The sequence below is a fragment of the Mytilus edulis genome, chromosome 6, assembly GCF_963676685.1.
Source record: "Mytilus edulis chromosome 6, xbMytEdul2.2, whole genome shotgun sequence".
In the NCBI taxonomy this organism is placed as follows: Eukaryota; Metazoa; Mollusca; class Bivalvia; order Mytilida; family Mytilidae; genus Mytilus; species Mytilus edulis.
The window spans coordinates 93,304,320-93,331,265 of NC_092349.1; the positions used below are offsets into that span (position 1 = coordinate 93,304,320).

Here is a 26,946-nt window from a genome sequence, read left to right on the forward strand (position 1 = left end):
AAAAAGTATTTCTCACCAGAACCATGGCAAACATTAAATGTTGCCTTATCTTCTAAAAGGAATATCGCAGAATGGAATTATACTACGTACGTTCACAAAGCGTCACCACTGGTGTGTGATCATGGTGATGGCTGATTGGAGTGGTTTCGTCAAAAATGTGTCGGACTTAAACATACTCCAAAATTCACTTACGGGATATGTAGAAACTGTCATTGTAAATAAAAAAAATAAAGAAATTGTATGTAATAATTGTATGTATTGTAAATATAAAATAAATGTCTTCAACTTTTATTATTTAGTACCTATTACAAGTCTCATCGTAGTGACATTTCTGTTTTTCATGTAACAATAACGCTATGTAACCGTAGCCTCAATAGTTATTGTTACATTCGTAATTAGTCAGGTCCTTACCCAACCATGCATTCCGGCATTTAGTCTCCAATGTAACAATAATATTTTTATTATTGTTACATTTCCATGTAACCGTAGCCAGTGCCTACTTTGTATTGTGCATTCTATTATCACTGAGAAACAATTATGAGTTACCAAGCTTGACAATGCATGGTAATAAAAAATCAAAGCTAAGTGTACAGAAAAAATTAAGAAAAAAATGTCCTTAGGTGAACGACTTTATATCGAACATAGCTGGATACAGTTGTATATCTAGGCTAACCCCTCTAGCTGAACGTCCTCGACTATAGAGGGATCCGACTACAGATGATATTATTATTGAAGGCAGCAAATTATATGATCGCATCTTATTTCCTTCATACCCAAAATACTTGCAACACAGCGAGCTCCCAAAAGATGTTCGCTTGTGGGGTAGACAATTTGATGTATACTCGTACATGATGATTCTTTTGAGTTGTCAGAGGCAGATTTAGAGGGCGGTCCAGGAGGGCCCCCCCCCCCCCCCCTTTCTGGGAAAATTTGGTTGTTGGACCTGGGACTATTATAGTATAAGCAGTCATTGTCCATTGATATAAATGTATCAACAGCACTGAGAACTGCATTTGATATGTCTGATTTCAATTTATTCACATCATCAGGTCTTACAATCAGTACATTTTTTCATGATGATATAATTACTATTTGGTTAATTATGTAGGGAATCACTTAAGCATGACGAGAGAAGTCTCCCCCCTTAATTGTCCCAGCTGACCTGAGAATCTGTCCCTCTTCAATCATTGACGTGATACAACAATTACTTTTCCATTGTGGCATCAGCAGAGGCGGATTTAGGCCCCCCCCCCCCTTTTTAGGAAAAAATTTGTTTGCTTATATAGGAAATCACTGAAGCATGACTAAAGTGGGCCCCCTCTACTATAAATTAGGTCACAAAGTTCCCCCCAAAATTTACTCTCAAAGTCCACATGTTAAAATATGGCTTCTGTGTTATGACTTCGCAGGAAGGTGTCCCAGAAAAATAATAAAATAGCCTTGCCAGACGTCAGTCCTAAGAAGGCGTCCCAGAAAAAAATTAAAATAGCCTTGCCAGACGTCATAATAATTTGACTAGGAACATTTGTGATGTACATTTAGTAATGGCAGACATGTACATTTTGTAGCAATAAGGTGTATTCAAAGCACAATAATTAATAATAAATCAAGTCAGATGGAATTTTCATCAGTGGATGGAAGCATACTGATAAGTCAATTAAATCAGGAGATTAATCATTGTTTAAAAGTCAAGAATTTTTATATTTTACTTATTTGGGTAGATACATGTAACATAACATTTATTTTGTCTTAATACCTGTACGCTCAGCATTCTTCATGAAAACTATCACACTGATTTTAAATCATTTTAGGAAAGCACTGTGTAAGCAAACATTTCAGTAGGCAAAGAGTCTTTAGGCTGACTGTAATAGTCTGTATATTATCTGAAAAGCTTAGTTCTTGTCACCTTCATATTCAAACATTTTAATAGATGTCTCCCCAATTTGGTGTATTTCTTTTATCTTAAAATTTTAGCATTTTTCAAAGTCATGTTCATTTATTTTTCGACCCAGCCCAGAAACATGCGGTTACCTTTAATATGGCTGATTAAGGGAAAGGTGACCTGGCTCACCTCTAACAAAGGCTATATTTATTGTCAATGCAGACATTTAACCTGTTCAACACCAAATGCTGTCAAGTTTGGGCCCCTGGTCATGGCTCTTCTTTTTTTATTATTCATCTTACATGTACATTTTTTTGTACATTTCCTTTGAATTGTTTGCTTATTTGTTCTATGGTCTATAAAAAAACTTATTTGTTCTATGGTCTATAAAAAAACTATCTATAGTATATATGTACTACATTTTAATGCTCCCACTAAAATATTTAAAATGTATACATTTTACTTTTTACTAGCTTCTCTCATGTGATAGCGGTACCTTTTTCGTCACTATTTATGTGTTGCGTTTAAATATGAATCGTAACACTTTATAGTGACTGAACAGGTAAACCAGATACTTCTCAAGAAACAGAAAAAGAAGACTACTTGCATTGGAACAGCACCAGACTATGTATGAACAAAAACTCAGATTGGAATAGCATGGAGGATACATGTATGTTACGTCCTTGTGAATAAGCAAAGAAAGCTTTTAATAAAAGTGCATTTTTTAAATTTATTAGGTTTTTCATTCATTTTCTGTTCAAATTTCAACATAATATGTCAAAAAAGCTAATCTAACTTTACTGAAACTTCAGTGGTGGATCCAGAAATTTTCATAAGCAGGGGCCCACTAACTGCCTAAGAAGAGGCCCGCTCCAGTCATGCTCCAGTGATTCCCTATATAAACAACCAAATTTTTCCAACAAAAGGGGCAGCCCAGGCCCCCCTGAAAAACCCTCTAACTCAGCCTCTGACTTTAAATAAAACAATATGACAAGTGTTTCATTCACCAAATAACTGGTGAATTTTTGTGATAAATTTCATGCGTAATTTTATGAATGAAAGGGGAAAGAAGATCCAGATGTGTTGTACCCGCACATGACAATTGCAAACTGACCCAATTTTTTTATGACAACCAATCAAATTATAATGACATTATCAGAGAGTAAACATCAAATGAAAAAAGCACAAATAACTGATAAATATTATCAGGTATTACAGAATTAAATATATGTATATGTTTAAAATTTATTACAAAATTTTTTTCTCAATCTTGTACATAGATATAACTGATTCTCATATTGAAGTACCAAAGACAACTATCTATCCAAGTCACAATTTATAAAAGTAAACCATTACAGGTTGTAGTATGGTCTTCGACGCAAAGCCTGGTTCACACCAAACAGCAATTCTATTTAGTCCATATCAATCACCAGAGGTAGATTTAAGTAGGCAGTCAACCGGCCCCCACTTATGAAAATTTCTGGATCCGCCACTGATCATGACAATAAACATTAACAAGTAAAACTAACTAATAATCCTGACTATATGTATTACATGAAATGGTTGCCATCAGAAATGAAAATATAAATATTCAAAGTAACAAAAGCTTGATTACATGTGCAACCAAATATAAAGCACTATGAAAGGCTAATAGTAATATGAAGCCCTCATCTTCAGAAATCAGGGACAGATCCAGCCATTTTAAAAAGGGAGGTTCCAACCCAGGACAAAGGGGGGGGGGGGGGTCCAACTATATGTCCCCATTCAAATGCATTGATCGACCAAACCCTTCCCCCCCCCCCTGAATCTGCCATTGGAACTTCAAAAAAAAATTTATCAAGATTACAAACCACAACGTGATATATTAAAAAATATAAGACCGGTGACAACATGTTGAAGAAAATTATTTGCAGTTAATATTTCATTCCAAATCCCATTACCATAAAACCATCTTTTTCAAGTATTACTACATCTGGAAATTAGTAATAACAACACTTAACTTGTACTGTCAAAACTAATTGCATCTTCTAAGACAAAAGTCAGATATTAAAGATATCAATCACTTCTATACATGTAAGTATAAGACATGTAAGATGTATCATTCTCAAATTTGAAAGGCCTTCTGTAGTAGTCCATTTTGTCAAGTAGTAATCCTCAAAAGTACATACCCGGCCACGTCCACTTGTATTTTTGTCCATCTGATGAGTTAAGCCTTTTTCAATTGATTTTTATAGTTCGTTCTTATGTTGTACTATTATACCACTGTCCCAGGTTAGGGGGAGGGTTGGGATCCCGCAAAAATGTATAACCCCGCCACATTATTAATGTATGTGCCTATCCCAAGTCAGCAGCCTGTAATTCAGTGGTTGTCGTTTGTTTATGTGTTACATATTTGTTTTTTCGTTCATTTTTTTACATAAATAAGGCCGTTAGTTTTCTCGTTTGAATTGTTTTACATTGTCTTATTGGGGCCTATTATAGCTGACTGAGCGGTATGGGATTTGCTCATTGTTGAAGGCCGTACGGTGACCTATAGTTGTTAATGTCTGGGTCATTTTGGTCTTTTGTGGATAGTTGTCTCATTGGCAATCATACCACATCTTCTTTTATATATGTAGGTTATATGCTCTTTTATCAAGTTGATTATAGACACAGTATGCATTTCATTATAAATATCATTCCCCATTTTATAAAGTCTCCTTCCATTAATATAAACCTGGTCCACCAATAATACAACTAAAATCACAAATTAGTAGAAAAAAAGGGCTATGCATTCATATTGCTCGGAGTGCAATATTCCAATAAAAATAGGCACTGGTTACGGTTACATGGAAATGTAACAATAATAAAAATATTATTGTTACATTGGAGACTAAAGCCGGAATGCATGGTTGGGTAAGGACCTGATTAATTACGAATGTAACAATAACTATTGAGGCTACGGTTACATAGCGTTATTGTTACACGAAAAACAGCACTGTACGAATGTACTAAATAATAAAAGTTGAAGACATTTATTTTATTTTTGAGAGTCTAGCACATTTTTGATGAAACCACTCCAAGCAGTCATCACACACCAGTGATGCAGCATTGTGAACGTCTGTATCGCAGTGTGCAAATCCATTCTGCGATATTCCTTTTAGAAGATAAGGCAACCTTTAATCACGGTTTGCCATGGTTCTGGTGAGAAATACTTTTTACTCTAGCAATGTTGATATTCTCATCCAATATTTTGGTTGGAAGCCTGTGGTTTAGTTTCATGTCGTCTATCAATATGATCACATTGCCGTCCATTACGGATTTTAGATTTACCTCAGATTTTAGTATACAACTTAGCAGTTAGCAAACTTTGCTTTTGATGTATCAATTTTTTTAGAGCTGCGTTCGTATCTATAGCTGCATGAAATTTGTGTCTTGATATTGTTTCAGTTTCGTTTCAAACGCATCCAAGTTTAAATTTTTTCATCCAAACGTGACCGTGAAAATTAGTAATAGGAATCTCTTCATCCATTGTTCAAAGTGTAATGACAGTAATAAGAGTAGGTGTGCAGTTAAATAGAAGAACAAAAGTAAACACTTTTCTCAGCCTAAGTTCTCAACAAAAAACCATTGAACAATATTTTTCGCCTTTGGCACTACTAATCTGAAGTAGTACCTTTAAGAACATCAAAACCATTAATACGTAAAACTATTTAAACACCATTTGTTGAATAATAATATTTATTATCTATCATTATTACAAGTATTATTTAGTACATAGGAAAGAATTAAGCAACACAACCATAGAAGATTTAAATTTAATAAATCTAGCGTACATTGCTGTTGTTCATGTAATTATAACACAATGTAACCGTAGCCTCAATAATTATTGTTACATTCGTAATTAATCGGTTCCTTACCCAACTTTGCATTCCGGCAATTAGTCTCCGATGTAACAATAATATTTTTATTATTGTTACATTTCCATGTAACCGTAGCCAGTGCCATAAAAATAACATACTCTCAAACCACTGATCTCAATATAATCAGCTAAAATACGGCAAGCTTTTTAGAAAAGCTATTACTTGTATATTCACCTGTTACCTATTACCTTATCTGTACGTTCCGCATCTGACAGGCGCACCACCAAACGGTGTATTCAGGATTTATATGCTATATATACACGGGTCATAATCACAGGGTTGACACTACTAAATTGTCAAATTGTTACCTTTTGTAGTATTTTAATCAGTAAGACTTTCTAAGATAACAATACGAATACTAAAAATCTGGACTAAAAATAAGGCGTGTAGGTACAGTTTTCAATTTGTTAGCGGGCATGACGTAAAACAGCGAATCAAAGAATTCAATTTTATTTATAACTAATATAGGACAATGCTGTTGATTAAAAAATACTCCATTTCAGGACCTTTTGTTTTCCTAATAATTAATATTACCAATAATTGATAAGTTCTAGTTCGACGGGTTCAAACAGAGAGATTTGAAAGCAGAGAAAACTGTGTATCTTATAATCGGCATGACTTTATCAGATGACAATACTAATACTAAAATAAGGCTTGCGCATAGTTATATACTTTAATTCAGTCACGGACCCGCGATATCACGGGTGTGTTCTAGTACTAGTTATATAACACACCACTTGCTGCAAGCAAAATAGGAACAATATAAACAACCGTATAAACAATTAATCAACAAGATAATCTTGTTATTATGACATCATGTCATCCTGCATTGTAATTTCAACGGCTAACCTAAGATTCAAATTAGCAAAATAACTCAATTACCATTGCAGATAACAGAAAATCAGTGAAGAAAATACAAAGAAAACATGTTAATTGTATTTTGTTTTCAATATAGATTACCGAAACATTAAACAGTAATAATAAAGAGGTCTGAGAGGGTTGACGAATTTCATTGAACCATTTAAAATATCTCTATGGTGAACTTTACGTAATTCATGCATTTTCTGTGATGGAATTACCTTTCAATAATTTTTAAGATTATTATCATTAAAAAAAACTTACTTCCAATAGATTCGAAACTAAAATCCATATCATCTTGAAAAGTTGTTATACCATCTGTTATATCAACAACCAGAAGATAGATAGCTTTTGAAGTTAAAAATGTCTGGTGTGTGGCATAGTAGTCCCTTTGGCCAGCATAATCCCATATACCACATTCTACCATACCATCGGATTTCATTTTGTCTTTTTTATTTTTTACATACGAAAGAAAAGCATCCATGTTTTTAACAATGGCTTCAGTCATTTTAAGATTTAGATCCTCATTCATTCGTTCAGGTTTTGTCTTATTTATTTTGTCCAGTTTTCTAAGGTTTGATGTGTCTGGACTAATACGTTCAGTCTCTGCTTCGTGTAATTCTTTGTCAACTAAGTTGTTGTTCGAAGCTCCAGAACAATTTTGTATACTTTTAGATTCATTATCAACTATTGGAGCTGTGACTATGGGATCATTTGTTTCTGTGAAATCCTCTATAGATATTGTAGGTTTCATCTCGTCAGGTTGACTTGGCATACTCTCAAAATCTTCATACCGACTTTGACCCCGCATATTTTGCGTACTTTCTGATTCAAATGTATGACCACGTTCATTTGAGTCCGCTTGTTCGCCTTCTTGTGTCTGATCCTTCCACACCGTATGTAATATCCTCTCTTTGATTTTATCCCTTTCAAGTTCAGCTAAAAAACAACAATATAAAGGGATCCAATTCTTAAATAAGTTTTTGAATTTTAAAATTTCATTTTAAGCATTCTCATAAAACATATTTTAATGAAACTACGCTGCTTAGAACGATTATTGTAGAGTTTCATTTAACTCTAACCAATAAAGTGCATACGGGTCATATTATTTCCTTGTCCATTGTGTATATATACAGACGAGGAGATATGGTATGATTGATGTAAAAGGATATCTTTTCAATAGAGACTAAATGAAACAGACACTACGGACTATAGGTCACCGTACGGCCTTCAACAATGAACACAAACCATACCGCATAGTCAGCTATAAAAGGTCCCCATGTGATAAATGTAAATCATTCAAACGAGAAAACATACGCTCTAATTTATGTACAAAACAATGAACAAAAAACTAAATTGTCACACAGCAACAAACGATAACTACATAATAACAGCGTTATTACTTGGGATCGTATTTAGAAAATCAAACGAGAATAAAGTTGAAGAGCATTTCGAAATGATGTGTAAATGACGTGTTTACATTAATCACATTTACACAACAAACTGATATGACATTAATTTAAACAATTCATTGAATGACGGGGTACAGAAAAATACTGGAAACATTTCAATTAAGATTTGAAACTTACTTAAAAATCCTTTATCTCAAATTCGATGGAACGCATGCTCTCAACAAAGTCAGCAAGTTTTGACTTACTTAGTAAAGGACAATTATCTTTATAGCCGTAAGTTAATCTATAGATGCTTCTTACTTCTTTGCTTTCTTCTGAAGAAGTTCCTGTATGAGATCAGTCTCTTATGAATAAAGCATTAAGTCGTAAAGAAGAGGAGTATAATTGGTTTTCTTTAGAAACTCTTTTATTTTTTAAAGACGTGACATTCAAATTGATGTTTATTTCTATGTGAATTAAATTTTATTAATACATGAGTTCATATTCCTATACAATTTGTATTAGATTTCCCTAGCTGCTATTTGAAGGGGATAAAGAGCATTGACCACCAGGTCATAGAAAATGGTGACATCCCATCAGTCCGACAACCATTATTCCGACAGCCAATTACCCCGACAGCCCACTATTCCTCGCATGCGGGATATTTGTCTTAGTTGATACACATACTTATTGCAACTTCTCAGTCTCTTGTTCCTCTTTCGTTTTACGGGTGTGGGTAATTTATTTGTCTTTATATTTCGGCGTTTGTGTGTCCAATGTTATTCTGTGCTGTTCTAGTTCGCTGTTTTTTTTGTCTAGATTTATATCCTTTTTACTAGATCTTCTGTTTGCCCCTTTCGTGTATTGGAGGGGGGGATTGAAGTTTCACCACTATAAACTACATACTTGAATTAGAGTTAGATAACACTACCCGCCCTCGTTGGTCGGAAGACAGTTTTATTTGAATGAATTTTGTCGCGGAAATTAGCGAGTATTGTAGCGTCAGTCATAATGAGAAAATAAAGAGAAAAATACAAAAGTATGTTCTAAAAAATAAGATAACATATCGGATGAAATATGTGCCTCGAAAAGATTAGTAATTCCAGCTTCTACCAAGACATGCACCCGTGCGATTTTATAAATATCATGTTTGGGAATATGAATCCATGAAATATACAGCGCTCCTACTAATGATCGATCAGACATAATCTGAAAATGACACTCAATTTATTTGCAGGGGTACCAATTTTATATCGCGAGCTTATTTTTAAATCTAGAAAAATAGGCCTTTTTTATGATGATTCGGGAGGGGCAGGACTGATGAATTACCACAAAACTATTTAGGTTAAACAAATATCACAGAGACGAACCAACGACAACCGCTAACCTACCAGCTACTGACTTTGGACAGGCACATTAAGAATGTGGCGGTATTAATATTAGTCGAAAAGGGCGATCAACTCATCAGATCGATGCGAAGCACACAAACTTGTCACACTTACGTGACAGGGTATTTATACATCCCTCACAACAACAAAAACACAAAGTACAGTACAGGTCTGAGACTATTCGCAGTTATTAACAGCTAGTTCAAAGCCAATAACTACTAATAAAAATCATGTACTAGTATCTTAGACTATATGAGTGACATTCTTTTCTCGCGGATTTGGCCATAGTAGACCCCCTCATATAACAATCACACAATATTCAATATAAAAAAGAAGATGTGGTATGACTGCAAATGAGACAACTCTCCACCATAGACCAAAATGACACACAAATTAACAACTATAGGTCACTGTATGGCCTTCAACAATGAGCAAAGGGTCATACCGCATAGTCAGCTATAAAAGAACCCGAAATAACAATGCAAATCAATTTAAACGGGAAAACTACCGGCCTTATTTATGTACAAAAAAAGAACGGAAAACAAAAAGGTAAAGCATAAACAAACGAAAACCACCGAATAACAGGCTCCTGACTTGGGACAGGCACATACATACATAATATGGCGGGGTTAAACATGTTAGCGGGATCCCATCCTCTCCTAACCTGGGACAGTATAACGGTACATCAAAAGAACGAACTATAAAAATCAGTGGAAAAAGGCTTAACTCATCAGATGGAAAAAATAACAAATGGACGTTGCCGGGTACTTCTACATCCTAACAACAAATAGACACTAGGTACAGATCTGAGAGTAGTCGCAGTATTTTGACACCTAGTTCAAAGCCTCTAACAACTTATAAAAAATCATGCATCTAAGACTTAATACACAGAATAGATTCTGCATTGTATAAAGTAAATCATATGCTGACCCCACCAAATGTGTTGAAAATAGTTTGATGAGAATCTATACAAATAATTTCCTGTATAACATAATTCGAATACTTCATATATACAAGTAATTAAAATTCTGTATAGTGTGTATTTGCGTATAATGCAGTATGCAAATAATATTGTTACGTCATTATTCCGGGTTTTTGTTACTGGTTTCGAAGTTTTTTTCAAACGGAAATAGTTTTGTTATCCGTTTTTTTCAAACGGAAATAGTTTTGTTATCCGTTTTTTTCCCATTCAGTCTGTAGGGAAAACGGTAGTATTTAATTTTCCCAGCATTAGGTAAACATAATCACTGTAAATTCTTGAGCACCAATCGTACTTATTTTTATCAACATCCTTTTTAAAACTTTCTTAACATAGCAAATGCTTTGTTTTTTAGTGTTTTAAAGTTTACTAATAAAGATAAATAATGGCCTGTAAATATATCCCTTCACCTCCTCCTCTTTTAATGTTAGAACTATATTTTACTACCGTGTGACACGGGTGCTCCGTTGCGGAGGAATTTACGAAGAAAAGAAGAAAAGGCAGGTGAAGGAAGTCAAATTAGGAGCGCTGTGATTGGATGTAAGGGTACAAAATATTTTTTATTTATCTATGAATAACTGCAGTGTGTATATTTAACAATATAAATTTTAAAACCTATTGAAATATTTTCTAGAGAATTATTCGAAAAGACTTGCAAAATTTCATAAATTTGGTGCAAAATGACGGTGGGCATGGATAACATAAACAAGCTCCGTTGGAAGTTGGTCATGATACTATTTGGCTTTAATTTTTAAAACAGAGTAATAAAGTACTAACACAACATATAACTGTTTTATCCAGGTTTTTATCTTAAAAAGTGGTAAATTTAGAAAACGTTAACATTGTCGCCTATGGCAGAATAAATAGTACCGTTTTCCCTATACTGAAGAGAGCAAGGGAAATCAAAGTCGCTCAAACTTCAATTCTTTCATACTATTTTGAAGCTTTTGATTAGTACATTTGATTTTTATCACAAATAATAGAAATTTTTCACTGAGAACAATACTGTGTTGAGAAAAGTGCTGAGTCATCATAATAGATCAAATTGATTGGTAATGATATAAAACTTTATTCTAGGATGTCAATATTAACTATATTGTGTAAAATGCACCATATTATAGTTCTTTTGTATTTGATTTCACCTTTCGCAATGATTTTTTCAATTGGAAACACCAGAATTCAAGTCGCGACAAATATTTTTTACTGAAATGTTTGCCTTTTTTGCTGCGTAATTCCCTAAATGTATAACTTGGGTATTTCTGTAAACATAAGCTATTAAAATGGGAAATTGTCTGGTTTAGTTTGTACTGTTTATGGAATTAGGCAATATTTGGTCACATTGAAAGCATTTTCAGTGTTAGAATTGTTCATCTAAGAAAAAAGAGGCCCACTTGAGGCTAAATTTACATAGAATTTATACTCTCCTGTGTAAAGAATTGTTCACATTCTTGATAATGCATGCAGCAAATATTTCAAAAGTGTTCATTTTGTAGTTTCTTTCTTTTATTATATCAGACATAAATAATTTTTCATTTCCTACTGTTTGAAAGGACTTTTGATGGAAATTAATACTCCCAAGGGATATAATTCAGCTTTTTCATTGATTAATACAGGCAACAAAGGCAACTTTACAGCTGAGTACATGTAGTTTGCATATTTAATGTTTAAAGTGTCTAATACCTTTGTTTTCATCATCTCAAGACAGAATAATAGGTTTTATAACAAGCTCTAAAAATTTTAGATTTAAATAAACAATTAATTTCCCCATAGGCGACAATGGTAGCCTTTTTCGAGATACAGACTTTAGAAAGTTGATTTTCTTAACGAAACCTTGCTAGAATCAAAGAAAAGTTATTATGACAGTATTTTTTGGTCCAAAAAATATAGGTTCGCGTTGCTTTTCTTAGCGTTTTTTGTACTTATCTCCCATGCCTATCAATTTTACCCTTAAAAATACGTGTCTTGTCCTAGCGTTGAAAAGTCATCTCAGTGCCTTTAGGGCTACGGAATAATTTTTATTTTGCCTTTTGTATAAAGCAGAGTGCACGAAGTCTCTAATAATAAAAAACAACGGGCGCACATAATGACCAATCAGGATAAGTCATACTCTTAATTCTGAATACCATGTTATGCTCATAAAATGGCTGCGCCCATAAAATCTAATGGTGTATTGTAACCTTTAACCACAATATGGCATATACTAAAGCATGGAATGGAGATTAGTATGAAAAATCTTGAATTTGTGCATTTCTTGTAAATTTTTGATAAAATGAATACAAATTGAATGGAACTGTCCATTTTATCTGTTCAAATGGAACTATTTATCATTCTTTTTAAATAAGATAAGATATGATTGGATACAGGTTGTTTATTAAGGCTTTTCTGAAAGAAGTAGAGAATGAGGTAAACCAGCATGTAGGGGTGGGGACATAAAATGATCTATGTTTCTTTAAGTACTGGGGACATACAAGTATTTATTATAGCCAAGGTTTTCAAAATAGCCCAGTATTGCATTAATAATGTCATAAGAATTCTTTATATCTTTATGTCACAGTATAGGGAAAACGGTAGTATTTAATTTTCCCAGCATTAGGTTGGCCTTTTGTGTACCCAAGGCAGGTGAAGGATGTCAAATTAGGAGCGCTGTGATTGGATGTAAGGGTACAAAATATTTTTTATTTATCTATGAATAACTGCAGTGTGTATATTTAACAATATAAATTTTAAAACCTTTTGAAATATTTTCTAGAGAATTTTTGAAAAGACTTGCAAAATTTCATAAATTTGGTGCAAAATGACGGTGGGCATGGATAACATAAACAAGCTCCGTTGGAAGTTGGTCATGATACTATTTGGCTTTAATTTTTAAAACAGAGTAATAAAGTACTAACACAACATATAACTGTTTTATCCAGGTTTTTATCTTAAAAAGTGGTAAATTTAGAAAATGTTAACATTGTCGCCTATGGCAGAATAAATAGTACCGTTTTCCCTGTAAATACATATTAAACGATTATGTATATACGAAAAGGTGGGAAAGTTATTACTCTATACACATATGGTGCTTTTCTGAGATTCATAATTCGAACAAGTTCCTGTTAATACCGAAACAAATATTTGAAATAGTTTTGCGGGTGTATCATCATTGAGCAGTAGTTCGCACTTTCACTTGTTGTTCTTGATTTATATGCTCTCTTTATAGACCCTTTAATTTTGAAAATGAAATATTCTATTCTGTTCTATACTACATGTATATACAGATTTCGAATTGAGTATATAGAAAGTATTCGAACTACTTGTATGTAATATATACGGAGTTATTTCCTAGAATATGTTATAACATATACGTAATAATACAAACAGACATTAACATTTTATTTTACCTTGATACCCTGATACTTGATAAGTGTCGGACTAATGGGTTGTCGGATTATTTGGCTGTCGGAGCAATGAGTTGTCGGAATATTGGGTTGTCGGACTAATGGGTTGTCGGACCAATAGGTTGTCGGACCAATGGGCTGTCGGACTAATGGGTTGTCGGAATAATGGCGTGTAACCAAGAAAATAACTCTACAAAATATCATAAATATAGGGTAGCCAAAAAAATACCAATAAAAAATAAAAGCAAAAGTACTGCTATCCCCTCCTCTTAAACTTTTCAAAGAAAAAAAATAAAAGTTGCATTATTTAACCTAAGAAAATACCAAAGCAAATAGATTGTCCACTTCCATTAGTAAAAAATAAGATAAGAATAAATGATACAAATACTTCCTTAATTCAATAATTGGAACACCTCAAATGATAAAATGAAGGGGAAAAAAGATCACCTCCATACTTGGCCATTTGCTTGTGCTCGTTTAATTACTTGCGAATCACAACCTCTCCATGTGTATTATTTATTTTCATCATTTGATGTGCCCATATACCGAAGTAAGGTTATCCTATGGAACCGTTATATTAGCGAAAAATTGCGTTATGGTCCTGAAAATTCATGAAATATTAGCCACTGGACGTTGATTAACCACTATGCGTCCATTTTCCAAACATGTTTACTGTTTAATCGTCATTATGAAATCAACAATATATATGATTTTAAATTGTAGTTTTATTTTCTTGATATATATTTAGGTGTTAAAATGTGTATTCAAATGAACAAAACGATCTACATGTATATAATTAGTTGATCTATAATATAAAATTAAGTCAGATAAAGAGAGAGACGATTTAATTTTCCAAAACACCCAAAGCTTTTAGTTTTTGCTTTGAGTGAAAAGAAAACGAGCATTAAACCTCTAGGGGGTCATGAGTTTTTCCTACAAAAATATTCTGATTCCCAATTTGACGGGGAAAACAGTTAATCAAAGTCATATAAAACCTCAAATTAAAAAATATATGCATACTTTTTTCTGAGGAAAATTCTTTAATTTGTCCACATTTAGAAGAAGTTTACTTATTTTTAATTGCTTGCTTCCAGGAAGTAATTCGCCGACATCTTTTCCGTATGCATACTGACCTAAGCGTGACCCTCCTCGTAAAAATTCGGTGATCGCAATACGCATGGATCTGTCATCAAAATAAAACAATAATCTGTTTGTACATGTTAAACACGTGCTCAATACCCATGCCTGTTGTTGATTGTTTAAACGTTGTGCACGATGTTCCTACAACACGACGTTACAATAAAAATGCTGCGTCAAAGTGGGTTTTTGACTTCGATTAATTTTTGCAAGTTTTGTTCGGTTTTTTATATATGTTGTTGGTTGATTCTGGTTCTGTTCTTTTTGTGATATCATTTGATCATAAATTACCTCAAGTTGTGGAAATAAATTTAATAATGTTAACCCTTGAAGTTATTTCACCTATAAATGCAGTACTGTCGCAAGTAATGTAGGAAGACAAAATGGGACGGAAGTACATGTATACGGTTTTCCATAAAAAAAAAATTTAGATGTTCAAAACTTTTATCATATAAAAAAGAAGATGTGGTATTATTGCCAATGAGACAACTATCCACAAAAGACCAAAATGACACAGACAATAACAACTATAGGTCACCATACTTCCTTCAACAATGAGCAAAGCCCATACCGCATAGTCAGCTATAATAGGCCCCGATAAGATAGGATGTTTAACTTTCATGGTGTATATCATCTGTCATTGTAAAATTTCTATATCTTAATTCAACCCCAACACATATATATCTGACACTCTGCAAGTAAATCAAAACATTTTTACCCTTGGTTAATTTGAATAGAATAAAATTGTATTTTCCCTGGCATGTAATTTGTCGAAATGCACCCCTTCAATTACTTGAACCTTGGCTCGAGAATTATTTCCCAAGTCATCTAAAGGTGCTTGCTTAACTTGTTTAACTTCTGATATACATTTCAAAATATAGAAGTCTACTCCTGATTTGTCTGTAAAAAAGGCTAATACAATCCCGGGTTTTATTAATTCAATTAAACGGTTTTCGTCGCTGTTTGGGATAAGTCTTTCAATTACCTCAATTTCTTGCAAAAGTTTATATTGACGAAAAGTGTCGGCTTCGCTAGTACAGGAATTTCTTTCATCACGACAGTTATAACATGAAAAGCAGGACAAATTGCGAAGTGAAACATTCCGTGGACTTGTATTAAGTCTTTAAATATTGGGGACTACGCCATTTAAAATTATCTAGTTCGTAGTACTTCCGCAACATAAATTAAAACTCGCATTTTACATTTTGAGGACTGTCTTGGTGTTTCCAATTTGTCTTTGCAAAAGTTGAACGAAGTTCATGTAATAAGAATTGTTTTTCCATTTCACCATTCTTTTTAATAAATCGTTAAAATCTATAAACGATTAATAAAAATTGCAAAATTAACCTGTGTCGAATCTATATTTCTCTGCCGGAGTCTATAGCAACATGTACTATTCTTTTTTTTCGGCAGCCATAAACATATTTTTTCCAAATTTCACCACACGATTTGTTTTTAATTATCATGAACATTTAATTGAAACTTTTGCACATGTAACGTTGGAAATTAGCGTTTTTTCGGAATTTTTCGACGTTTTCAGACGTTTGGACAAAATGGCTACCGTTTTTTAATGTGTTGAAGCAAATTATTCCTTTAAGATTCAAATATGTAGTTTATAAGAAAAGAATCTTGGCATTTTGGACTCTTCGTGTATCTAACTTTTGTTTTGATCAATTATAAATAACTTATTGAAATATCAATTAAAAAATACGCGTAAACTGCTTTGAAAAATGAAATATCAACTAGGACAAATGGCTGCCGCTTGAAAAACGACTGTGTAGAGAAGATTTTATAAAATCTGCAATATTTGAACACATAAACAATGAGGTTAATGTTTGTACTTTTGGTAGATGTTATTATTGTCTTACTCTTTTTAATCATTTTCCGCTATTATATCTACTTATAATCGTTAAGTTTCCAAAAAAACGTCGGTAATTGGACATTTTTTTTTATTCCAGCTTAATATGCAGCCACCGAGTCAAATGAAATTTTGCAAAATATCGGCTAGATGTTACTTAGTATATGACCAAGAGCTATAAAAACATAATTTAAAACATATATTGAATTTGTTTAATAGTGGTTTTTGTTTGCTAACATTTTTATTTTGTTTTGCGGAGGAAATTTCGAAGATTCTGTTTTAAATCCTAGGTGTTGTAGGAACAGCGTGTGGAACGTTCTACTATAAGGCGACAATCGTTAAACTTCGGCTTCAAAACACGGCATTTAATGAGCAGCCATATTTGTTAACCAAAACAGACAGAGAAAAAAAAATTGACGATTATACGATATATTTGCGTAAAAAAATGATAAAATCGTGCACAGAGGACTAAGTTTTTGATATGTACATGCATTGATTCAAGAATTGGATAAACATTATTTTTCACCAGTCACTCGTTTCATATAACTTTAAAAACAAAAAATTCTGAACTAAGATTTTCCTTTTACCTTCTGGTGATAAAATATTTAAAAAAAATGATTTGATTGATACATGAAGCGTCGAAAAACTAAGAAAAAAAATCTGACTCAGACAAAAAACATAACCCCCTCCTACTTTTTTTTTATATCTCCCAATTGAAAGGATTTCCTATCATGATGTTCTTGATAGAGGAGTGCTGCTCATACAGAAGCTATTAAACCAAGAGATTCAAATTTAAAGGTGAAATCATCCCCTCGTAATTTTCGTTGACGCCATCACGTGTTGTTTGACCGTTATGGAATATCCGTTTCACAGATGATAGCGGATTAAAGAGGCCGTACAGTAAATATTGGTTTAGGTAGTTGTTAATTTCCCCTTGACGTGATGGTATTGGTGTATATATATAATTGGCAGCGCAAATCGATTCACGAAAATCATATTAAAATAAACCATTTGAATAATCGATTTGAAAGGTTTATATACATGATATTATTTGTTTTTTTTTACTTTTTATGTAAAAAAAACCCTCATAGATTGTAAATTTACTGCCATTATTTAGGCAAAATGAAATCATGGGGTACTTTTTATTGCAAATTATCAGTTTCAAATTCAATAAACAACACTGACTATCATTTGATTAGATTTACAGGTGAGAATAAGAAAAAAATATCTCACCATCACAAATAATCCATGTTCCATCTTGCTTAATCTTGCATTTTTGATGAATTTCAATTCCATCAGTGCTGGATACTTTCTCAGTTTGTTTGTCTTCAAGTAATTTACGAACTAGAGTTGTCTTTCCAACCCTATGTTTCCCAATTACTTGAATTCTGACATATTGTCGATGTTCTTTTCCAACTTCTAATGCATCCATGTATCTATTATTTTCTTCCACACTTGGAATTTCTAAAACAAAAAAGATAACAAAATCCTATCAAATTAAGGAATAACTATAGAAGTAAGTTTAACATTTAGATTTATAACTTATTTTGGATGACTTAACCAGTTTTAAAATTATATTACAAATCAAATCTCTTTTCAGCGGAATTTTCACACTGTGATTATTTAAGAATTAAAACGGCAGTTTTTAAATTCTTTTTTCCTATTTTCATAGAGGGCAAATTCTAAATAAATCTTCATCTCAATGGCACTCATACCACATCTTTCTATATCTATCTCAATCAAAGGTATTACATAAAGGCAACAGTTGTATACCAGTGTTCATACAAAAAAGTCACAAATCGATTGACAAAAAAAAAAAGAATTTGCCTTACAAATCAGGATCAATGGAAATAGTTATCAAAGGTTCCAGGCTTATTATTTAATACGCCAGATGCGTGTTTCGTCTACGTACAGTACTTGCAACCATAGACGTTACTGTTTTATCGATCAATCAGCGGTCATCGATCAGTCACCGATCAGTCAAGTTTGCGTCAAACTCACGTCAACAATCCGTCAGACTTATAGTAAAAGTCATTGACTGATCGGACTGATAGGACCGATCGACCTTTCTGACGGATTGAACTCTACTTAGTCACATGATAATTCAAATTACGAAATCTTAGTTTCGTTTTATTATATAAATAATATATCGGGGGCCTCGGTAGGTAAAAGATGTTCCCAGCTTGACCTGGAGATCAATCTTCTGAAATGTCTTCGGATTGTCTGTTCTCGTCGAGAAGCCCGGTGGTTGTCTCCGCGTACTTCGGCTTCATCCACCTTAACAACAGACTTCCCGGTGTCCTACATGCTCCCTTGGGCGGTGTTGGGATGGGGATTGTTCTGGTGGAGGGTTAATATTGTAAAGAACACATCTCCATTAATCCTTAGTGAGTGTATATGGATCCGCTGTACCCTTTCAGTCAATCAAGGAGTGCGTCTATACTGGTGGAATCTCGAAGTACATACATACAACATACATACATACATACATACATACCATGGCGACATGTAAAGTACGAAACGTTCAAGTACAACTGATCAACATCTATTTTATTAAAATATTCAGCAAGGTCTAATGAATCTAAATGAAGAAATATGCAGAATATTATCATAACAGGATGGTCATTTTCGTTTTCATTTATGCTATATATTTTTAAACCCGGATAAATCTAGAAAGGGTGTTTATATTGCGATTTTGATTTATTTTCCGTAAATACTCTTGGAAAATGAATAAATGATCAGTTATTAAAAATGTTGGTGTATGATCTTTTAATATTTTAAAGTTTTGTATCCTTATCATCTCTAAATTCTGTAAAAATAATCATATTTCAAGCGAGGCCATTAAATAACATATTACAAACAAAACTTGCTGCATTATCTTTGAAAGGATAAGAAATCTTATTTTAAACAAATCGAAGAACATTCCAGTATATTTTTTTCTGATATTCTCTTGCCGTAATTAAAAATTACAAATCTTAAACTATAAAAAGTACAAAAATCCAATGGCGGGCATGCAGTCTTATTCAACAAAACAAAAGTTTATGCATATTTATCATTCAAATATTCACATTTAATACAGAATACTTATCAAAGGCATTTTTAATGATTGATTGCAGATGATGTTGCATTATTTCAAATATGAGAAGAAATATTTGCGTTTTTTGGCAACACGTACAAAAATTTAGTATCTTTTCCCTAAAATCTAGCATATTTAAAAAAAAACCAGCCAATCCTGATGTACAAAAAGTACTGAAATATTATGGCGGTTAATGATTTATATTAAAATAAGGCAATAACTGCATTCTTATTTCACAAAATTAAAAGTTTGAGTATTTTGATTCTGATTTTATCTAAATTCTAGATAAAGACTTATCTTGAGGCCTTTAAAAAAAAATTACAAATGAAATAGCACAATTTTTTACCAAAAAAAAATAAAAAAAAATCACAGTTGTATACAATGCGAACAACTTTTTAGTATATTCTCTCAGGCAATCTTTTATTTTTATATAATGCAGCCAATCCTAAACTATCAAAAGTAGAAAAATTCAATGGTTGTTAATGATTTCCATGAAAATGAAGAAATAATTGCATTCTTGTTCAACAAAAACAAAAGTTCATGCATATTTATCCTTCAAATATTCATATTTGATACAAAACAACTTACCAAGAGGCATTTTTAATGACTGTTTGTAATAAAATTAACGGTAAAAATTTTCTTGCACCAGATGCGCATTTCGACAATACATGTTTCTTCAGTGATGCTCGTGGCCAAAATATTGTAATTGATATTGCATTATGTCAGATATGAGAAGAAATATTTGCATTTTAGGCAACACATACAATTTTTTTTATCCTTTCCCTAACATCTAGTATATTTTGTGAATAACGTCCAATTCTGATGTACAAAAAGTACTGAAATCTTATGGCGATTTATAATTGTATTAATATAAGGCAATAGTTGCATTCTTATTCCGCAAAAACTAAAGTTTCAGTATTTTAGTTCTAATTTCACCTAAATTTTAGATAAGACTTCTCTTGAGTCCTTTAAAATAAAAATTACAAATAAAATAGCATAATGTTTTACCAAAAGAAGAATAATGTTGACAATTTTAAATATGCGAAAACAACATTTTAGCATATTTTCTCAGATAATACTTATTTTTTATGAAAAGCAACCAATCCTTAAACTATTAAAAGTAGAAAAATCCAATGGCGGTCAATGATTTCCATTAAAATGAAATAATAATTGCATTCTTGTTCAACAAAAACAAAAGTTTATGCATATTTATCATTTAACATTCACATTTAATACAAACTAACTTATCAAATGGCATTTTTAATGACTGATTACAATTGATGTTGCATTATTTCAAATATGAGAAGAAATGTTTGCTTTTTGGGCAATGCGTACACAAATTTAGTATCTTTTTCCTAAAACCTAGCATATTTGTTTGAAAAACAACCAATCCTGATGTACAAAAAGTACTGTAATCTTATGGCGGTTAATGATTTATATTAAAATAAGGCAATAATTGCTTTTTTAATCAACAATAATTTATAAATAATAAGTTTGAGTATTTTAATACTGAAATTATCTTAAACTAATATAAGACTTATCTTGAGGCATTTACAATAATAAATTACAAATAAAGTAGCATACTTTTCTAGCAAAAGAAAAACAATTTTGACAATTTTATACAATGCAAATATTATTTTAGCTTATTTTCTTCAATAATCTGTTATTTTAATGAAAAACAACCAATTCTTAACTATAAAAGTACAAAAATCCAATGGCGGTCAATGATTTCCATTAAAATGAAGAAATTATTAATGCTTTCTTGTTCAACAAAAATTATAGTTTATGCATATTTATCCTTCAAATATTCACATTTGATACAAAATAACTAATCAAAAGGCATTTTTAATGACTGTTTGTAATCGATGTTGCATTATTTCAAATATGAGCAGAAATATTTGCATTTTAGGCAACGCGTACAGATTTTAGTATCTTTTCCCTGAAAGTCATCTTATTCTATGAAAAGAAATCAATCCTGATGTACAAAAAATACTAAAATCAGACAGCGGTTTATAATTTGCATTGAAATAAAGATATAACTGCAATCTATTAAAAAAAGTTTATAAGAAAAGACTTAAGACTTATCTTGAGGCCTTTAAAATAACAAATTACAAATTACAAATAAAATAGTATTACTTTTTATCGAAAGAAGAAATAAAGTTAATTAAAAACAATAATTAAAACAACATTTTTACACGCATCTTTAATTTATAATATTTTTACTTTCATCCTCTATTGACATACAATTGCTAAATAGAGGACTTATCTTAAACGAAAACATTTTACCTCTTATAAGTGGTACAATAATATTCTGAGGATATCGTTATTCTGCACTTTTGTTATTATTTAACTAAAATTTCAATAAAAAAAAATGAAGGAATACATATGATACAAAAAATGTAAATGAAAAGTTATTTTTTATTTTTTATTTGTTATTGCAACTAAGTTGATAATAAATTAACGAATAAAGGTGTCTTTGTAGAGGTCCGCGTTCATCGAATGTTAACACGGTGGAGTTCGGTTTGCATAAGAATTTTAATTATATACGTATCCGTTCGATCCGTGCATAAAATTAATGTACTGATCGATCGTTGCAAGTACTGTAAGAATCATCAGTGAAGTGTTGACTACTGGGCTGGTGAAACCCTCGAGGACGAAAATTGCATCAACAGTGGCATCGACCTAGTGGTGTAAATAGTTATCAAAGGAAACAAATTAACAATGAGGTAAACAATGGAACAACAGAAACACCAAAATTCAACAAAACAAATGCTAACACACATAGAAACGAACTATTTGATTAAACTGCAATATGTCTGACTTAGTACAGGACATTTTAAGAGAATACTGGTGGTTAAACCTGGTTGAATGGCATACCAAATCTCCAACTTTATGACGCTGTTAAAAAATATCTATAGCAATACACCATAAACATGCTTGTTGTTTGATGTGAGTCAAGGCTTCGTGTTGAAGGCCATACCTTGACCTATAATGGTTTACTCTTATAATTGTTACTTGGATGGAGAGTTGTCTCATTGGCACACATACCACATCTTCCTATATATCAAATAATATGCATAACAAAGAAATGCGCAAACAAATAAAAATCGACACAAAATGCAAATTTCAGAACAAACACGAAAATATTCCATCAACAACAAACATCAGAGGATTTAAAAAATAACACGCAATCTCGAACTTTTTAAAATTATTTTACAATACTTGTCAAACAATGTTAACAATGATGTTATGGAAAGGCAATGCTATAACTATTTGAACTCCAAACGGTGAGTGAAACATCTCTCTGAATAAACTTTGAGTCGATGATTATGATGACACAAAGGCTGCGTTTGAGTTATACTCTGTTATCAGAATGATAGAATTCTATCCGACTATCATTAAAGTGAGAGGTTTAGCAAGCTACAAAACCAGTTTTTCATCCGTTAGAAATGTTTGAGATTTTAAATATGCATTGTGTTATGTTATTGGGATTTTTCCGTATTTAGTTTACCTTGGAGTTCTTCATTTATGCTTTATTTTTTACTTTCAACACTGTGTAGGAAAATTTGTCATTTCGGAAGGCAAAAAATCTGATAACTAACTAAATCAACCCCAACGTAACATATCAAACAATCAAAATAACCCGAAGTAGTTACATTCAATGAATTAACACTATTAAATAAACGATAAATTGAAAACATATCGACATATTTATTTAAGTCAACAGTTGTTGTAACTTGTCCCGATTCAATATAAAACAGAAGATGTGGTATAAACTCTCAACAAGAAAAACCAAATGAAACTGAAGTGAACAGCTATTGGTCAATATACGGCATTCAACAATAAGCAAAGCCCATACCACATACACGGTGGGTAAGGTTGTCCTGCGAGAAAACGTTCTGTGCTGGTGTTTCGGTCCTGATCATCGATAATATGTAAAAAAAAAAGACGAAAATTATGATCTTTGACGTTTTTTCTCATAAAGAATGGAGAAAACAGTGTAGACTTTTTAATTTTCTTTCTTATAGGCAAACCATTAAAAATTTTACCCTCTAAAATGTTTCAGTGAGCGTAACACAAAAATGCTCACTTTCAGAAAATCAAGAACTGAAAAAATAAAACAAAAATGCTCCTGGAGTCCGCTTTCCATATCGAAATCCACACGACAAAATTATTTTGTGAAAAAACGTGAAATAAATCAAAATTTTGCATTTTATCAGTTTATTGATTTCCTGATACTGTGCTGGTGGGTCCTGTCATATTGCTGGTGGGTCCTGATACGGTGCTGGTGATTTTGGATAAAAAGTTGGTCATATTTGAAACCAATGTTACAAAATAAGATTGGATAGATAAGTGTATTCAATCGGATCTCTGATTCATACTTTCACTTTTGTGCATCCATTTGGCTGTTTAATAAGCATTTTCAAAACATCGTAATTTATAATACATAAAGGCCAACATCTTCCGTTCAATATCAGATGAAAATATATTTGATTAGATTCGTTTTATATCTCATATCTTGACTTATATCTAGAAATTGACAATACGGGTCGGTTGATAACAAAACTTAACGACAAAAGAGATTATTTCATTTTTCCAATTGTAAACTTTCCATTTCTAAGTAGCAACATTCCAGCAGCAACTGCATGCGGGATATATATCTCCCAGTAGACACGATATTCATGTGCTTGCATTTCCTATCATGATTTTCTTGATAGAGGGTTGCTGCTCACAAGGAAGATATCAAACCTAGAGTTTCAAATGGAAATGTTGAAATCATCCCTTCGTACATTTGACATACGCCATCACGATTTGATTGGCTGTTATGGAATAACAGTTTCTCAAATGATATCGGATCTGTTCCTTGTAGCGTAACTACAATCCCCTTCCCTTTAATGAATGTGAGCTACCGAATTAGACTATTTACCGAATTATTTAGTTATAATATAAGCCACACGACGGGTGCCACATGTGGAGCAAGATCTGCTGATCCTTTCGGAGCACCTGCGACCACCCTTAGTTTGTGGTGGGGTTCGTGTTGCTTATTCTTTAGTTTTCTATGTTGTGTCATGTGTTCTATAGTTTGTCTGTTTGTCTTCTTTTATTTTTAGCCAGACATTGTCAGTTTATAATTGATTTATGAGTTTGACTGTCCCTCTGGTATCTTTCGTCCCTCTTTTATTTAAGATATTAAATGCACTTGAATTGATGATTCTCTACATTACATATTAACTTAAATTTTTTTGAAAGGTTCTTAAAGTACTTTTATAACGACAATAAAGGTTTGACTGGTTTATTTCAGTTAAATATACTATTTAACTACTGGTACATCTAATTTCTTCCTGTATAAATACACTGTCTCCAATAAAATTCGCCTGTATAAAAAAAAAGGGCCTTTACTTGCTTTTCAAATATGACTGATAAAAACCAACTTGAATGGAACAATTGTAATTCAAAGTATGAACTTCAACAACGACCAAAAACCATAATCATAAAATTGTACACGATTTAAGAATGAATATGTGCGGCCTGATTTTAACTACAGCTTTGAACAGAATACAAATATGACAGAAAGCATCTTATATACTTGTTTATATTAAATTGTTTATGTGAAGCTACGAGATATATATTTTTTTTTAATTAAAAGCACATTTAACAAAACAACCGATTTCGGTAAGAGCAACTTCTTGATTTTTACTATGCACAAGCATAAATTCAACTGAAAAAATATATACATGAAACGATAAAATATTTATCTTAAGGGGGCTCGCCGGTCTAAACCTATTTTTTTTTTTCTAATTGAGGATTTTGCTATATTTTTCTATAAAAGAACTTTATCTTATACTTGATAGAAAAATAAGATAAAAACATGGGGTCACCGTTTATTTACGCTCACAATCTGGCTCCAAAAGAAGCATAAATTTTCATAGAGGCACTTTTTTTCTGTTCTACTAATAGGAAAAATAGAGATAATATCGAAATAACTCAATTACAGAAATCGCTCAAATTTTACAAAAGTTTGGTTTAAGTACAGCTAATTTGAAAATCATAATAAAAAATATAGGTCACCTTTGAGTTAAAAAAGATACTTCAATTTTAATGCCAAAAAATGGCATTTTTGAACCAAAGGGAGATAATTTGGAGCTTTTAAAATTATATATATATATATTTCAAAAGTCATCTGGGCACAACACGAATTGATTTTTATGAATGAGTTTTGTACCATATGATAAAGCAACAACTACTAATGGTAATGTTCCAGACCATACGAGTATTTGGACCGTACGCGTACGGTCCGGACCGTATACGTATACTCGTACGGTCCGACCATACGCGTACGGTCGGACCGTATGAGTATACGCGTACGGTCCAGCTGACCATACATGTTTTGGGATCATATGGGTTAAATGTTAACAAACATTTATCAAAATCTTTATTTTTAGTTATACAAATTGTTATTATTACAATTAGATGGAGAAAGTGAATAAGCGAACAATTAACATTAAATATTAAATTTTGTTTAATTTTATATCCGTAAATCCTATTTTGTTACTCTGGCCCAAGATGACACTTGCTTCCACAAGAAAGTCATATATTTTTAACATTAACATATTTTGTTCATGCATGTTCCTTTACATATGCATTTTTTGTAAAGTTCCTAAATATTCTAAAACAATTGTCCTCTCACATTATGTTTACTTCCGATAACTTCAATGTCAATGAGCATACTGGGCTGTAATTAATGAATTACTGACATGCTAAGTACAGGAGATTAACAGATTAAATAAGCTTGATTTTTTACAAATAGTTAAAATATTATGCTTTTATTTCAATAACTATTCAACTTTTTATGTAAATTTGAGATAAAAGTTATGTTGATCTGTTATATACATTTGTATCTAATAAACTTGACCAAATTCTTAATATTAGTCAGACCGTACGCGTACGGTCCGACCGTAAGCGTATATTGAAAAAGTACGCATACGGTCCAGACCGTACGCGTACGGTCCAAATACTCGTACGGTCTGGAACAGTAATAAATAAAATTTGTAATGAAAAAAAAATGTTTAATTTTTTCTGAAATTTGTATACCCT

The 26,946-nt window shown here is 32.2% G+C and overlaps 1 protein-coding gene across 1 annotated transcript in view; it reads right to left on the bottom strand.

Annotated features, from left to right (window-relative positions):
* Window positions 1-26,946, bottom strand: part of LOC139528919 (uncharacterized) — a 178,914-nt gene that overhangs the window by 81,225 nt on the left and 70,743 nt on the right. Inside the window, exons 13-14 of the mRNA XM_071325156.1 lie at window positions 18,009-18,239; window positions 6,907-7,581 (exon numbers count right to left, since the gene is read on the bottom strand). Of these exons, the coding sequence (XP_071181257.1) occupies window positions 6,907-7,581; window positions 18,009-18,239 (906 nt within the window). The remainder of the gene's footprint in view (window positions 1-6,906; window positions 7,582-18,008; window positions 18,240-26,946) is intronic.